General features: G+C 40.8%; 1 protein-coding gene across 1 annotated transcript in view; it reads right to left on the bottom strand.

Annotated features, from left to right (window-relative positions):
* Window positions 1-3,687: 3,687 nt before the first annotated feature.
* The window catches only part of LOC109037305 (uncharacterized), a 64,732-nt gene continuing 50,572 nt past the window's right edge, over window positions 3,688-17,847 (bottom strand). The window contains exons 3-4 of the mRNA XM_019051903.2: window positions 15,465-15,717; window positions 3,688-4,035 (exon numbers count right to left, since the gene is read on the bottom strand). Of these exons, the coding sequence (XP_018907448.2) occupies window positions 3,742-4,035; window positions 15,465-15,717 (547 nt within the window). The 3' untranslated portion in view covers window positions 3,688-3,741. The remainder of the gene's footprint in view (window positions 4,036-15,464; window positions 15,718-17,847) is intronic.

Below are 17,847 nucleotides of genomic sequence, written 5' to 3'. Positions count from 1 at the left end.
GCCTCTCCTCATCCATATCAGTGCAGGTGAGGGGAATCTCACTTTTTTAAATAATTTTTTAACGTTACATGTCAAATTTTCTGGGATACTTCCAAGCAGTTGATTTAAAGCCTCACACAGTATCAACTGGACGTATTCTGCCAAACGGAACTATGTGCATTAAGGCATGAGCCCTGAAACCCATAATAATGCACGCATAGCAGGGCTCATCTCATAATGCACGTAGTTCTGTTTGGGAGGAACACGTCCAACTCAGAAATTACTTATGGCGGAAGAGGACAAAGTGCAGGAGGGCGTGAAATAATGATATTGCATCACAAATGATGCAGAGCGATAATAAACCGCATTTGAATTAAGCGATTAAAACTGAAAGTCAAGTCTGGAGCTCGCACTCTTGCCGGGCGTTTTGCTATAGTTTTCTTGTTCTTCTTCTCGGCGGGTCGGGAAACGTATAATTAAGCAAAGGGTTCGAGGGCGAACGGAGAGACGGAGACCCGAGCGTGACGTCTCTCTTCTCCCGGCTCAATTAATCGGTGATCGGGATCGCGAGATCACTCACTCCTGATCCGGCCACTCTCGTCCGCGCTCCGATCACAATCCTGGGATCATGTCGGCTCCTTAAGGGGTCGTTTACTCCTTTTTACTATCCACGCTTTACTCTTCGGCTTTGACGGCTGCACTCTTTTTCAAATGAGAGCAGTCTCTCCATGTTAAACCCTCTATTGGATTTGCCAGTCTCCTCTGGTTCAGAAATTTTGGAGGGTATGGATTCGATTGACATGAATCGATCGACACCGAATTGATCGACAACTTTATACATAAAAAAAAAGAAACGATGTCAATTCAATCGACGTGAATCGATCGAAAACTAAAAACGTGTATTGACCGTCGTGAATCGATGGAAAACTCCATGATTTGATCGAAAAACCTGCGAATCGATCGCGAAACCCATGAATCGATCAAATCATGCCGATCGAATCGTTTTCGAACGATTCACGTCGTTCAATTCATTTTTTTTTTTTATTTTCAAATCGATTCATGTCGATCAAATCCATATCCTCCGAAATTTTTCTTCGACTCATGAAGACAAAAAAGCTAACTTTATTTGAGCCTTTAACTCACGAGACTGCGGCAGCTAACAGTTCCTCTGTTTCTATTGCGTATAATTAAAGTACGTAAGGTATAAATATGAAAGGAAGAATGGATAAAAATTAAAGATTCCTCGGGGCTATTTGTTTTCTAAAGTTGATTTTTTTACCGTCTATCCTGGCTTGAACCCGAAAATAATTGCGAGGCCTGGTTTACAGTATCGAATGAAAGTGCGTGGGGAGCCGGCTGAATAATGAAGACATGCGCGCGCGGCATAACCTTTATGAAACTGTTATTTTCGACCATTAGTCTTCTTTGTGATAAAGTTCAAACGCCCGCAATAATAGTGGTCCAGTTCTAATCCCTCCGGCCATCAGATACCAAGAAATAAAAATTCAATTTGAGGCAAGAAAATAAAGGGAGCACTTGCTATGCCACCTTCTCTCTCTCTATCACGCCGCCGCGCCGGCTGGTGTCAATATTTGCGTGCCTGTTTTATGACTGATGCCGTAAATATTTTCTCATTAATGTCTTCCCTGGAAAGTGATTGAATGTTAATCGACTGGACTGGTTCGGTAACAATTAACGTAGAATGAAAGATAAGACTGAGGACTCTACAGTGAGCGCTCCGGTTAATCAATTCCCATGCAGATGTAATTAAAGATGTACATGCATGATTTACTCGTGAATAATTATGACATCACAGACAGCTGCTTGCGCTTTACGCTGTCACGCTTTATAAAGGGGATGCCGCGATTTGCACCACTTACACGACTTACTATAGATGCACTGCAATGAAGCCCAATTACATATGAATCTGCGCGTTTTTTGCCAGCTAGATTTGCCTATCAAACGGTAACACTGCCGTGCTAAGGAGGAACGCCGTGCGAACATTCGAGAGTTGCCGAATTGCCTCGGATAATACATGTTTTTTGAGAACGATTATGCGTGTTTTTTCTGAACATTTTATACGATATTGCGAACAAAATCGTCTGAAAAAATTGAAGAAAAAATTCAATCTTTTCCCAGTAAATTAAGGTTTTACCAAAGGAAATTTAGCAACGCCTGAACTCCTGAAGGCTCATACGGCGTTCTTCCTTAGCATGGCAGAAAAGCTCTGCCATGAGAAAGAGGAACGCCGTATGGGCGTTACGGCATTGCAAAAATGTCTCGGCCAAAATTTTCATTTCCGACAAGCGTTGTTAATATTTCTCTTTTAAATTTTTTTGATGTTATATCTTAAATTGATAGTAAAATTCTCTGAAAAGTTCGAACAAAGTTACGGACATTAATTCCGAAAATTCGTGTTTTATAAGTAAAAATTTAGGAGCGCTTACATTTGTATAGTGTTATTCTCCTCAGCAAGGCAGAACTGCACAAGGAGAATCATAGCGTTCGGAATGTTAGTGTCTCATTTCAGGCGCACCCTTAATTTTTAGTATGTAGTAATTTTTAGTAATAATGTAATTTTTGTAGTTTTAATGATTTCATTGTTACCGGGACTAATTTTAATGCTATTACAAAAGTTATGTTGTACCTTAAACTCGGAATTTAGGTTGTGCAAAAAGTAGAAATTAGCATAGTAAGAGCTACGACTCCTTTTTTTGCGTGGAAACTTGTATATATAAATGCATGAGGTTTCAAAAAAAAATAAGTAAAAAATAAGGTTTTTTCATAGGAAAATAATTTATTTGAAGAATTTCAAATCGTCCACTCAAGAGAAACATTTCAATGAGCTTTTGGTAAAAAATAATCAGTTTTGACCTCTCTGAATGAACAACCTCCTTTTCATATCAAGTCTTTTAAGAGAATAAAAATAAAAAGATTTTCTTTCTTTGGATGAATTATTAGCTGAGGTCATAGTTAATTTTACTTTAAGTAAGTAGTCTCTTTGTATTGTACTCTAATTACAACTGGATTAAATGTTTACTAGGGTCGATTTCTTCAAAGAATCGGAAATATTTAAATGACCCTCACAACCAAGTATTTCTCTACGGGGTCCTTCTTTTTTGCTTATATTAATTTCCAATAAGTGCTTGGTGATAAATCACTCTACATTTATTGAAATTATCTCCTTCTCATGATGAAAAAACCAAGTTTAACTCAGCTAAAACTGATTTGATGAAATGTCGTAATTTGACGACGAACAATCCTACTGCCCGGACAGACCCGAAGCATACACGGGTATGTTTTGCGCCAATTATGCATCATGCTCCTCTGACGTAAGGGCGTATTTCTACTTCAAGGTGAGCTCTGGAAAGCATATAGTTACACGCACAAGAGGGCTCATCTCAAATTGCAGTCCCGCCCCGACTTCAGAGGAACGATTTCGTGTTTATTAACAACAGTTCTGCACACTAAAGGCAGCATTGACTTCAGAGGCTAATCCAGCAATTTGGCAACACCGGATTTTCTCCATTTAAACCTATGCCAGAGAATCGATTCTTGTCGGAGCACCTGACCCCTCCAAGAATCGATCCATTTCAATAGGTTCAAATGGCGAAAAGACAATGTTGCCAAATTGCTGGATCCCCAATCATTGACTTATAAAAATAAATCAGTCTATTCCCCCTAGTTACGCTGCCTTAGCGCAGTACATTTTTGGCATTTTTTGTCGCATCGATCGCATGATCTACTCTCGACTGTCAAAGTTTAAGCTGTTGTCGTGCCGACGGGTTGGACGACATAGGTCTCGCGTGTCGGGGTGGCTGGCTGAGTCGGCTGTTCCGGCGTCGATGGAGGCTGTGGCTGATCGGCCTCCACTTTCGTCGAGTAAGACACCGGGCACATGCATGGGCCGTAAGAGTACTTCATCCCTCCGTCCTGAGGTGCGCCGATGAGATTCGGATGCGACATCTGCAGACCCTGGGGACGATCCTGTACGTATAGAGGCACGCTTTGCACGGATCCAGGGTGCGTGTTACCCATGTACATGTTCGGAGGAATCTGGAACAGAAAATGAGATCTTAGTCAGGGTGTGATACTTGATCTGAAGCGTGCATTTTGCTTAAAACCTCCTATACGTCATCGGAAGATGAAAATATTGTAGAACTATCAGGTTCACTGAGTAACAGATCTGATGGCATAGGGCTGATGATTGATTTTCGGAGATTCAGCCTACAATCAGAGGACTTTTTGTAGATTCTTCGCGAGAAGGAAGAGGATTTGCGTTCTTTGTATTATCTGATGGCAATTAGTATGTTTTTCATTTCTATTTTCTGAATCTGGATGGAGAGGTTGATTTTTAGGATTTTTATAATATTTAGTTTTTAATTAAAAATACCGATCAATTTATACGATTTTGAGTAAGTCTCTAATTTTTTTTTTCTCACGTAGATATTCCCCCTCCCTGCCCCTAAAAAATTAAATAAGTACGTAACCAAAGTAATATATAAAAAGAAATAAAATAAAGAGTGAGTTCAGAAAATCTCCCGGCTACTGTTGGACCGCGTTCAGCAGAAAGGAACCAAGCCACATCAGCCATTGCAAAATTTGACGGGGCAATTTAATATTTTACAAGAGAACGTTTGTGCGGATTCCTTTGAAAATTTTAAGGATTTGCTACATACTATGCAGAAAATTCACTAAAATTTGCAAAAAAAAATCCGCACAACCGTTTTCATGTAAAAAATTAAATTGCCTGATTAAATTTGGCAATAGCGGATGTGGCTTAGTTCCACGCTGCTTAGCGCGGTCCATTTAAACCAATGTAAACAGACCATTAAGTGCCGTTCACAAATGATTATAGGTAGGAGGGTTTTAGACTGCGCAAGGATTCTCTCCGTAGGAGGGTAAAGAGGAAAATGACTCCCAACACACGGAGAGGACAGGGTTAGAAAGAAATCAGAAAAAAGCCTGATGTCCTTTATGGACGGCCCCTTACCAGGCTTTGAAGGTGAGTAAACTCATATTCAAGTTCACATGGCCACTCAGCGTGGCGTGAAAAATACGCGGCTTTTCATAGGGATCCGCCATGCCGCGTTACTAGTAATTGGCAGAGAGGATGCGCCACAACGGTCATCATTACTACAGCTGCAATGTTGTGGTTGACGCCAACAACGGTGGAGGGAGGGGGGTGTGAGGAGAGGGGACGGGTGGGAAGAGGCTACGTCCGAGTGAGAAGTGACCCATATCTTACTCCCACGGCCGTAAAGGCAACGTGCCGTCTGCCGAGTGCCGCCTGCGCCGCGCCGCGGTCGCTTCTTCCGCAGGCGGAACCAAGTACCAAGTGTCGCGACTTAACTTACGTGGAAGAGTAAATACCAATAACCCTATCACGAATCAGGGAAAGTCACGTTTGTCACCGGCCAGCGGCATCGAGGTTGGGAAACCCAAACCTGGAGAACAGCAGGGAAAGGCACCCAGTGCGACCCACTATTGCCCATTTTCTGCATTCTGCTACAAGTGGCATACTGACCACTAGGTTAATAATTAAAAGCTTCGGCTTTTTTGTTAAAAGTCTTTGAATCACACATGATGTTTAAACTCTCAAAGGATCCTAATTAAATAAACTACTCAGTGGCTCTTACTTTTCTTTACGCGCGTTCAAGTCTCTGGTGACCACGATTCAGAGGGCTAAAATTTGTCAAAATTTGGAGGCACAATTTAACACACTACGTGCACTATTTGGTGACTCTTACTTTTTCCTCCCACTCGTTTAAATCTCTTTGTTGATGACCACGATTGAGTAGGTCACTACGCCTATCTTTGAATCACACATAATGTTCAAACTCTCAAAGGATCCTAATTTAATAAACTACTCAGTGGCTCTTACTTTTCTTTACGCGCGTTCAAGTCTCTGGTGACCACGATTCAGAGGGCTAAAATTTGTCAAAATTTGGAGGCACAATTTAACACACTACGTGCACTATTTGGTGACTCTTACTTTTTCCTCACACGCGTTTAAATGTCTTTGTTGATGACCGCGATTGAGTAGGTCACTACGCCTTTTTCGCCAAAATTTGAATGCACGATTTTACACACTCATTACACCACTTGAAGGCTCTTCTACTTTTCTTTCCGCGCATTCAGGTCTCTAAGTTGGTGATTGCTATTCAGTATGTAGACCGAAATGTCTTTCTTGCCAAAATTTTAAGCACAATTTATATGAACTGAAAATATGAAGCTTCTGTATGATCGAGATTTTATCATTATCTCGATAGATTTATTGGACAAGCTTACCGTCCATAATTCAAACACGACATAAACGCGTTTTCAATAGTATGTTTATAGTGCGGCGTCATCTCCGAGTGCTGGAGCTTGGAGTGCCTCCAAAAAATTGATTTATATTTCGATTTGCGACGTAAGTAGTGTATCTTAGACACAGCCTCACCTGTTATACATCATTTGAGAAAAAGGACGTATTGATATGGTATTCCTACTCTAATTTTTTGTTTTTTTCGTTTGAATATGATTGCCCTCCTTCCCATGCATTTCCAGATGAGACGAAAAAGCTTAAAATTATTTATGAGAACAGATTCCTGGCAAAAAATGCACAGTTGAAGCATCTAAAAGTGCAGGTTTCTCAAGAGTGTTTCCACAATTATGCAACTTCACATCCATTACATGAACAGTCATATGATTTTATTATAATGAGCTTTTAGTCGACCAATCCTTTCATTTATTGAATTTATATAATGGGGAATGACTAAAAATTGTTTCCATTTTACTTTTAGCACGGCTAAAATTTGAAGTTAAACGATCAAGGAAACGAAGTCTTGCACTTAGAATCTTACATTGTATACTGCAATGTTGGAAAGCGTGCGATTGAAGCAATGCCGTCCATACTCATGCTCTAGTTTTGTTTTAAATTTCTTCTTCGCGTATTAATTGCAAGTGGAATATTAATGAACTCTCGAGGAAAAGATCAGTTGGCAGAGAATCAAAATAAACAGATCAAGAAAGTGTATAAGTGACGACCAATAACAGTCATGCATGCCTCGCAGCTTAAAGCATTCACTCAACATTCGACTTCATAGAGTCATCGGGTGCTTGCAAGTTACTCACTAAAATATTTTCAGGTTGCTATCATTATAACTAGGCTTTCTGACCCCCTACATTTTCGTTTCTTGTCACAGCTCATTTCTATCGAATGCTGGGCCGTTGTCCATTATTTTTTCGGCTATCGAAAGGTGATGGACCGTATATGAGCCTACTCTTTTCAAATGGAGATATGACCCAGGTTTTAGTGTATTTTCTGAAGGAAATATTTAAATTGAGAATTTGCAGGTGTCTGAAATTTGATTAATTCCGTGTTCGAGTGGACGCTATGAAGTGAGCTGAACATGACGATACCCTTAATTGGTTCATAAATTGATCAATTATCGGAGGAGATATAACAAAACTATCGAATCTGCTAAAATGCATGCGTTTAAATGGGAAATGTCGTCAGATGACGTCACTAGGTGGCGCATTTTTTCACTTCTATATCTATTTTTATACTATTTCTCATTGCCGAAAAAAATTATAATAAATACTGCAAAATCAGCTCTTTGGGAACTCTCAGATGAAGCAATAAAAAATGTGCGCGAAAATTCTCCATTATCAATAATACTGCGGGGACTAGGTAGGTAGATTTGGATGTTTATAGGCTGAAGCAAGAACAATTATATTCGATTATTCAAAGTCTCGTGTTGACGGCAACGTTGAGACGATGAAAATAAAGCGTGCGTTTTGCATTTCTTATGGCTTATCCCCGATTACAATGATCGAGCAATGAAAAAATAATTACTCAAAGGGTGGAGGTGGATGCGCATCAGCGGGGGGGGGGGGGGGGGAGCTTTATGATTGGTTTGGGAGACTTGGCCAGCATCTGAGATAGAGTCACGACACGGGGCCAGGTGGAAAGAGAGAGAGATCAAGAGGTGAAGATAGGAACGTCTGCACGGCAACTCTCGCTGCTAATACCGAAAAATACATTTCCACCTAACCGCAGTTGTCAGACACTGCTAAAAACCCTGAGCTCTATTTGTTACAATTAAACATATTTGTGGAAAAGAGGTCAATCAATATTGGAAGCTTTAAAAGATAGTCTGAGGGATGGATTGGATTTTAGGATTGGAGTTTTCAACCCGGTTCTGGGCTGATTTTCTGCCCAAGGACTACCATAAACGCTTTATTGCTTTAAAAAATACGAATTAAGCCTAGAGCAGATAGATCATTTTTCCCGAAGTTTTAGTGTAAATGAATTTATTCGACGTAATGCTTCTTCTTGCGAAAATCACATTAGACAAAAGAAGTCTTTCTGCAGGAGAGTTGAAAACCCCTAATTGTTTCTGGATTTTAATGGAACTATAAATGGTTTTTACGAGTGCTCGTAATTGTTTCGGCGCGCGTACGGCTTCTCAGTCTCTTTCAGTTGTCTGTCCATCCATATGTAACTTATGTTAGCAGTAATACACTATTCCACTCATGGTTTTCTCTACAATTCCCAATTCTTCCCCATAAACTTGTTTCACTTACATCCATCCATTGGAGAATTTGCTCGAGTGGGTGTTATTCTGTCATAAGAAAATACATCATTATCCGAGTTCTTAGTATTTATAACATTTATTTTCTCTCATGGGAAATTGAAGGAAATAATGAAAAATCAGAAAAGTTACTGCTTCGTGGCGTCATAGAGCGGCATTTTCTATTTAAATAAGTTTATTTTAGCACAATAGATCATTCTCTTACATAGATCCTCCAATAATTTTTCAATATCGGAATCGAGAAGATTCTCGAGATCGTATATAGCATGGGCCATATTTGATAGCAGTTCGATGTATCATTTGGTTTGAAACGATAGAAAAATTATAGGATTTAAGTTAAAAAAGCAGAAAGCGAAGAAATTCTTCAACAACTTCACTTTCCATTGCCATGTAGTGCTCAAAAGAATCAAAAATCAATCACAATAACTCGTTTCCACAGATCGCTCGATTGAATTTTGAGACTTTGCTTACATTTTAAACGAATCGATATCGATACAATCTCAGCGATAGAACGCCTACTTTATGTATCGAATACAATCCATACTTACATACATAGGAGTCGCTCTCACAGCACTCTCTGGCGCTCTACGACGCCTAACCGCCACAAAACTCGGTTCACCCACAGGTCATGAGGGAGTTGGCACTCCCTCGTCTCATCCTTAACCCCCTGTCGCCAACATTGCACTGGGCGTCCCCTTCGTCTCCTCCCAGGAGGGACCCAATCAAGCATCTTTTTTGGCAGCCTCTCTTCCAACAATCCATACTTTCCATCAATAAAAGAAATTCTTCAGATGTCAGACACCTGAAAATTCTCCATTGCGTTGCGACATTAAATCTGACAACAATGGCGACAGAAGATGCTACGTCACGGGATGAACGGATCCACGCTACGATCCTCCAGATACCGGAGTGACATATGATAATATCCGGCAGACGCGACTACTCCAGTTCCTACCGTTGCTGAATTTTCCCCATTCCTCCTTCGATGCTTGGTTAACGTCCTTTAATTGATGAGAGAAACGATGCGATCGTGCTCTCTGGGCGCATCGAGCTGATCTTCAATCCTGCCGTGCTAAGGAAAAACGCCGTATGAACATCCGAGAGTTGCCAAATTTCCCTTGATTAAACATGCATTTTTGACAACATTCATGCATATTTTTCCTTGAAATTTTCAGATATTTTAGATTAAATTGCGTACAAAATTGTCTGAAATTTTTAGAAAATAATATTTGCAATTTTCCCAGTAAATTCGGGTTTTATCGGAGGTAACATGGCAACACCTGAAGGCTCATACGGCGTTCTTCCTTAGCACGGCAGAATCGTCCTCCCACTCCATCGTACTCAGGAAGAACGCCGTATGAGCCTTCAGATGTTGCCAAATTTCCTTCAATTGAATTAGAATCCTCAGAGAGGCTCGTGCATATTTTTCCTAAAATTTTCAACAGGATTTCATTCTTAATTCGATCTAAGATATTGGAAAATTTCAAGGCGAGATAATCAGAACTTCCCCCTAAATAAATACTTCATCAGAGGAAAGTTGGCAACATTGGAATGTTCATGCGGTGGTTTTCCTCGGCGCGGCCGTACTCTCTTTCTGCGCAGTTTTATACGTTCGACGAATCCCTGTTTCGAAAAATAAATGAACTTCTCCTGTGATAATATCGACGTCAAGATGTATGAAACTTCTTCGAGTATATATCGAGATTTTTACCAACATACGGGAAGGAGTCTAGTGTTTTATGGTCTGGTAATGAAAATTGATCGTGAGAAAGGGCAGGTCAGGCTTTGTGCAGAGACCATGCTGCATTACCAACAGGGAGAGATATGTTTCTCATTTACCTTATGGGTTGAGGGTGATAGGTTTCTTGGTGAAGACTTTAAAGCTCCATCTTAGCTCCTACTTCATTGCTTCTTTTTTATGACTATCATTGCCCTATTTTTCGTATCTCTTCAAACTTAATTCAAAAATCTGTGGTCAAAATCTTCAAAATCTTTTGGTGCTTTGCAATAATGAGAGTCCCAAAAGTTACCAGTTTAGTAGTGAGTGTTTTCAAATACGTGGGACGATTGTATTTGAAAAATAATTAATACAATACAACTGTTGAAAATTGCTTATTTCTGTGACCGAGCATTGAATCATGCGAAAACTGTGAGGTAGTATCTACACTGAGCCTTTAGACCGCACAATGATAAGTCGGATCAGTAACCGCGGTTTTGGAATTTTGTGATCTCATGTTCCCTCAGACTTGTTGCATGAACCTAACTACCCAAGCTTACAAATACGTATAAATAACCTCCCACAATTTTTGCATTAGGTCTTCCTTTCCGATTTATTTTTTTAGGTAGTTCAAAATGTTAAAAACTATAAAAAAGGCAGGACTGTTTCAATCATCAGAAAATCACTCTTACGCATAGCAGTACAACGTCCTAACTTCCCCACATGAGTCTTCTCTAAAAATGTAAAAGAAAAGTGCCTTCTTTAAAGGATAAACAAAAGAGAAAAATATAATCAGGAAACTGTAAACCTTTCTAAAGACATTAATCTTAAAACGAAATTATCTTTGCGAAACGTTATGGATATAACGTGGCTATATTATTCAAAAGTTTTGGTGATCTTTAACCTCAGAAGAAAGGACGTAAGAGAGAAAAACTCGTGCATTCTTAACTGTGCTTAGTCAAAACATGGAATAATTCAAGACCAAAATTGATAATGCAGATAACTGCCTTCAAAACCTAGAGTAGGCAAAAGTATTCACCGTACATTAAAATAGTAGTAAATATTTTTTATAGTGTGCTCCTTTACTCGTATATGCACTAGCCACTATCCTGCCCTAAAGTTATACATTTTGATTGTTTAATTCAATTACGAGTGCATGCTCATGGTTCAATGGCGTGGCGTGAATTGCGATGTACCGATTGTTATGACATTTAAACCTATGGTAAAGAATCGATTATAAAGGTGTTCGCTGCGGACACCCTATTTATCGATCCTTTTTCATAGGTTTAAATGGCGTAACAATCGATATATCGCAAAGCACACCACGCCGTTGCCATGTTTGATTCTAGTAAACTCTGATTTGTGAAATTCAATATAATACAAAAATGTTCGGAGCCAAGTACTGAGCTGTGCAGAAATTTTCACACCACACTAACGAAAGTTCCTGGAACAAGCAGAACAGGTCTCTTGATTGTTGGCTAGTTATAGACTCAAGAATATAAAGGTACGAAAGACTTGCACGACATAAGAGAATGCCAAAGTCCCGTGAAGAACAATATTCAACCGAGCACCAAAAGCGGGGACACTTATCTCCTTCAAAGTCTTCACTCTCGGATCCCTCCACCATAAACGCTGAACCCCCTCCCCCCTCCCAACACCGAGATCCTTCAAAAATATCTGCCCACGCAAAGTCGGTTGTAAGCCTCCCAGAAGGCAGGTTCCGTTCCCCCTCCAAGCGTCTGCCTATAAAGAAATGATGAAAGTTCCGTGCAATCTCGGGTCGGAGCCTGTTTAAGCCACGCTTTTGACAGGCAACCTCGTCGCTCCTCCGACGTAAAGACGTACCTCGATTTTCGCATGAGCCCCAGAAAGCATGGATTAACGCGCGGAACAGGGTTCACGAGAAAATTGAGATACGGCTTTACGTCGGAGGAGCGACGACCTGTCCAGGGTCGGGGCTGAGTCGGACCATGTGCCCAGAATTCCAAACGCGGAGCGCCGACAACACTCGCTTGGACGCTCTCTTCCGGCATACTGCTGTCCTATGGGAAAACGACGTATGAATATAGAAATGTTGCCAAATTTTCTTCATAAAAATACGGATTTTCCGGACGAATTATGAAAAATTTCCCATAGACTTTTCAGAGAGTTTCATTCGTAATTTAATCCAACGTATCTGAAAAGATGAATGCAATCAAGGGCCGAAACTGGCCTGGAGTGTAGTTTTAGCATTTTTAAACTGTGCAAGGTTTAAATGTAATGAATTTTAGCTGATAGTCAAATCTTTTTGGAGAGACGCAATGTCGCAAACATGGATCTGATGGAAGCGGAACATCAGGAAGTGACAGGCTGAAATCGGGGCATTTTTATTAATTTTTTCCCCAATGTAGATGAGTTAAATCAACAAAAATACTCCTCCTAAAATTTTTTCGTTTCCTGGTCGGTAAACGACATCAAACTCGAACAAATTTTTACAAATGGTCGTTTTTGGTTTCAAACCCATTTTTTCAGCAATATATCTCTTTCATAAGATTCAGTTACCAACTAAATTCAATTGATACTGTTGAATGTAGACCTTCCAGTGTCAAACAATGTGGAGTTAATAAATCCAGGGTGGGACAAATCTTGGTTAGGTTAGGTTAGGTTTCTACAGTATTCCTCATTTCGAGGAACGATTAACATATATTTCCTCAAAAACAAAGAAACAACTTAAATCGGGACTAGGGCCGCAAATAATAAAAAGAACACATAAAATAAAAAACCCGGGAAGTTTTCGATTTAAGTTGTTTCTTTGTCAATGTTTCGGGCCGATTAAGTTGTTTCTTCTTTCCTCAAAAATAAGTAATTATCGGTAGGAATTTGGCATCATTCGAATGTTCATAGGACGTTTTTACTTAGGAGGGCAGCCTGGTCCATGGTGGACGTCGAGTCAACTCCTTCGCAACCGAGCCCTGCAGATGCTTGTCTCAAGTGGCGACAGGAGCACACTTTCCTCTGAAACACGTATTTCCAGGCTAGACGATAACATCTCATTAGCTCCCGATAAGATTTCCAATTAATGTCTCATACACAGCCTCCCCTCTCCATCGCTTCACTAGTCTATACCAGATGACCATTAATAAATGCGTGGTGTAGAATCATCCTGATACACATGTACATGCATTTCGCTTTTTTTAATATTTGCATCCAGCTGGAAACCAGTGCAGTGACACAGAAATGAAGACTTCCCACTTTACAACTCCGGTAATTTATGCGAGGACAAATCGAACAAAGTAGAAGCTGCTAGTCTGCTGAAAGTGTTGCCGCGGAGCTTGCCCGGTCGCAGCTGTAAGGAGAGGCTGGCCTTATTTGATTAAAGGAAAGTGTTATACAGTGATATAACACGGATGTGATGAGCTAAATATCGGGCATATGGACTCAATTGGAACTATGGACCGAAAATAGACACTCATGGAAAGCAGTCGAAGCCCCGATCCCAGAATAAACCATTAAATAGGGTAAAAATCAAAGCATCATGAGATATTCTTTCCCATCAAGATTTCACTACAATCAGTGACATTCTCAGACAGGAATATTCGACAGTCTCCTAGAACTTTTGTCTAAGTAAATTTCCGACACATTTTATAACTTTCCTATGTTTCTTACGAGAAATTCCTTAGCTTTGTGTTCTTTCTACCCAATCGTTAAAGTCTCCGTAGAACCCCTTTATTCCTTCATGAAAAGTTTCGTGGGTTCTCCCCCCCCCCCTCCACCCCCTCTCTAAACTTGGGACACCTCATGACCTTTGCAGAATTTCCCGTGAGAAGTGCCTCCGAACACCGCGGCGTTTATTCTATCCTTTCGTTAAAGTCTCCGAGGACCGTTTCATTTTTCCGTGACATTCTATTTTTTTTTTCAACTACATTTAGAGCACTCTAACATGGAAAAGTCTAAGTCTCCCTCGAGAAATTCTGCCGTTAGGTGTTTGTTCTATCCTTTTGTTAAAGTCTCCAGAAATCCCTGCCAACAGGATCCACACGGTGGCTGGCTAATAGTTTAGATACTATAATATGGTGTAAGAGGCCGTCCCTAAATTACGTAATGCTAAATTTTCAATTTTTCTGACATCCCTCACGCCCTGTAACGCTCCGTAACGATTTGCTAGACGTATTGTTACGTTAATTACGTATTACGTATCGTTTGCCCACCCCACCCCCGTTTCAATAAAAAATAATCCAAATATCCCCTTACATTTACTGTGCGGATTGTCGTTTCTTTGTAGTGAAGTGAGGTGAAAGTATTGCAAAGATAATGTTTTCAAGATTCCTTAAAACCTCTAAAGATATCCGACGAAAAGTTCTACAGGAATTCGAAAAAAAAATCACTTAAACTCGTTACGTAACGCTTCGCTCTACACCCCCACCCCGACCTTTTGTAACGCCGCGCAAAGCCAGCGAAGACCCCTGCTTCCCTTGTCCCTTGGATGGTTACGTAATTTAGGGACGGCCCCTAGATAAAATTTGCAAATAGAAATTATGCAACAATCAAATGTAATTAAGTTCTTTCACGCCTAGAATATGACGTGTCTGCGTCACCTGTATTTTGACTAAGTACCAGCCCTGCTCAGATTAATGTCTTGCTCTGCGAGGGTAGTGTTACGATCCCTAGTCTAAATGTAGGTAAAGTCTTTTGACTTACCTCTGCTCAGACGTGAGAGCGCTGAACCATTTTTTCTTGTTCTTTTTTGTGAATGATTTCAATGTGCCTATAAACAAGGTATTAATTAAAGCAGAAAGCTACATGTTTTCTCTGCAAAATATCACATGGAAAACGAACCACTCCACGGGAAGTCTAAAAACTAACTCCTTAACAAAATATAAGTGTTTTCAATTAACAATGATTTAAGGGCTAAAATACAAAAGATGCGGTTATAGGATATTTCGTCAACAATTTTTTGTCCGCGCACTTGTTTCGCTCAGTAGTTAATTTCCGAGCTTTCCGTTATGCGAATCGTTTCCTTTGCAAGATTCCGAGGAGAAAACATGTGACTTTTACTCCTAATTAAGACCTTGTCTAATGGTTTACATTCAAATTCAATATAGAATGTAGAGACATGTTAATGTCATGACCAGGATCGCAAACTGGTTTTATCTGGGAGCTAGAAAATGTTGCAACAGCTCTGGGGCCGGCTAATTAGTCGATGCACTTACATTGTCCTTTAGCACTGCAGCGGGGACGGCTACCGGGATGGCGACGGTGACAGGGACGCCTTGTCCGGGGGCGGCGTCGTTGTAGAAGACGCCCGAGTGGAGCATGGGCATCCAGTTGTTGGGCGTCGCCACCGGCACCGGGTGGTGGGCCCCTTGCGGTGGAGTCTGCTGCGGCTGGGCCCCGCTCTGGCCCTGGCCCTGGCTAACCTGCGCCTGGTTCGCGTTGTATTCCCTCGTAGCGTACGGGTAGTACCTGCAACAACCACCAACAGCCGCAATTAGCCGACACAGCATTGTCTATCCGCACAATCAGTCCCATTGTGAGCCAATCGCGTTAAATTCATTCGCGCTTCCGCGCCGATGCCGCGCTGTGTTGCCACTTGGGCAGTTTTAGTCGATAGAATCAAATGTTCGGTGGGAAGAGGTTACAGTGGGCTGATTGTTGAAATTGGTAGACGAAGAGATAGGCAAAAATGACAAAAGGGATTTGGAGGGATCCTAATGGTGGGAAGGAACGGTTGCAATAGACAGAGGAGGTAGGTAATAGACTAACTAACGGCAATCAAAGAGAGACCCTACAGTTAGTCCATCATTTTCTTCCTTAGTCTATTGGCACTACCCATTTAACCAATATGATCGCTCAATACTCCCTAGATCTTCATTGTCCGTCGCTTTGTAAGGCCCTGTCTCTACGGGACGTTTCATGGGATTTGTTCCAGGAAAAAATTTCACCTGCGCGTTTGGGAAAAATATTATTGAGTTAGTCAATTCTCATCACAGTACTAATTAAGAGTCCCTGTGGAGTACCAGGAATGACTTCAAAAGAAGAAGACATTTTTTTGTGTTTTAAAAAAAAAAAATTCCGGAAGTTTCACTCCTGCGATTCGAACTTGGGAAAAATCCCTTGAAACGTCCCGTGGCGACAAGGTGTAAGTCAATTTCAACTATCAGCCCGTTGCTCGATAATTTATTTACATGAGCCAGAATAAATACATTTAAGAGACCCCACACTATTGATTTAAACAATGTTACAAGAGTTTTAGAGAAGAATTTTAGAGGTCAACGCTAATTTTCGCGTGCAAATTAATAAGCAATTTTTGGAAATTTGATTTCCTTTTTATTTTAGGATCGGAAAACATCGAGAGAAAAAACTCCGGACAACGAAAACTTCCTACTGAGGGGTAATTATAAGCGATCTTGCTGCTATGGAAATTGCTGCATGCATCGTGCAGAGCTCATTCCGTTCCGCTCGCTCAGCGGATTTACAGTCCTATCTCAGGCACGAAACCCTCGAAAGGGAGTTTAAAAGACGGCAGGTCTCACGCCTAAAGTAAGCACTCAATTTATTCGAATCGCCGGAAAAATCCACATTTCTTCCCACCTATCACATCCTATACGTGAACCTCTTTGGAGAGATCGGCCGAATTCGTCGCACATTTCAACGCATACAACGCATATTCCAATAACATTCACACAGAGACATTCGCCAAAATTATAGCTCTTATAATGTGTAAGGTATAAATATTTGCACAGAACACAAATCAATAGACTTAGACTTTTTTGCGTCCAAAACTGAGAGAAAACCGAGTTCCGGCATCTACTGCCCGCAAATGCCAGGATTGGGCCCGCCAGTAATACCTCCCCGCACGCACGCGGGAATGAGGTATGCTCGATGTTCAGGAGCGAGCGAGTGGGTTCAGACCCCGAGTACAAGCCTCTGCACCACCCCCCCCCCCTTTCCCAGCCACGGGTACTAGGGGCTTAAAAGTTGATTTCAAGCCTACCAATATATGCCCCCGCCGTTTTTATACGTTAAATTTTAAGAAAAAACATGTAATATGCGTTTTATAGCAATGCATCTCTTTTTTGAGAGTCAAGTAGTTTACCAGAGGATCAGGAAAGCTGTAGCTTCTAGGTAGGACATTTTTTTATAAGAAATTGAAAAACTAAAAAAGGCTTATTTTGACCGATGATACCATACACACTCCTGGATTCTGGTCTAGCTGATTAATCCTGGAGAACTTCGCAAGTCGTTTCTATATTTCAAACATTTTCGTAAAGGGAGTGTCTCTTTAGACATAATCTGAAACGGTAGTTGCAACTATTCATCCGCTTCTACACAAAAGAAAAATATTCGATTTTCAAGATATTTCCTGCGAGGCTCTACAAGTGCACCGATGAGTGAATGTTGCGTCGAAAATATGTGGAACAAGTGATCCTTAGCGTTGGAATCGTGTCTTGCACGATGAGGAACAATAAGGCGTCTAACACGGCAATGCATCCCGTAGCCAGAAGAGTATCGTTGCGTTGCCAAATGTATGTAGCTATTTAGTTATAACTGCAAATTTTAAATATATAAGTCATGGAACATCTTAAAAATCTA

Source organism: Bemisia tabaci, chromosome 5 (assembly GCF_918797505.1).
Source record: "Bemisia tabaci chromosome 5, PGI_BMITA_v3".
Classification (NCBI taxonomy): domain Eukaryota; kingdom Metazoa; phylum Arthropoda; class Insecta; order Hemiptera; family Aleyrodidae; genus Bemisia; species Bemisia tabaci.
This window is presented reverse-complemented; position numbering and strand designations above follow the sequence as displayed.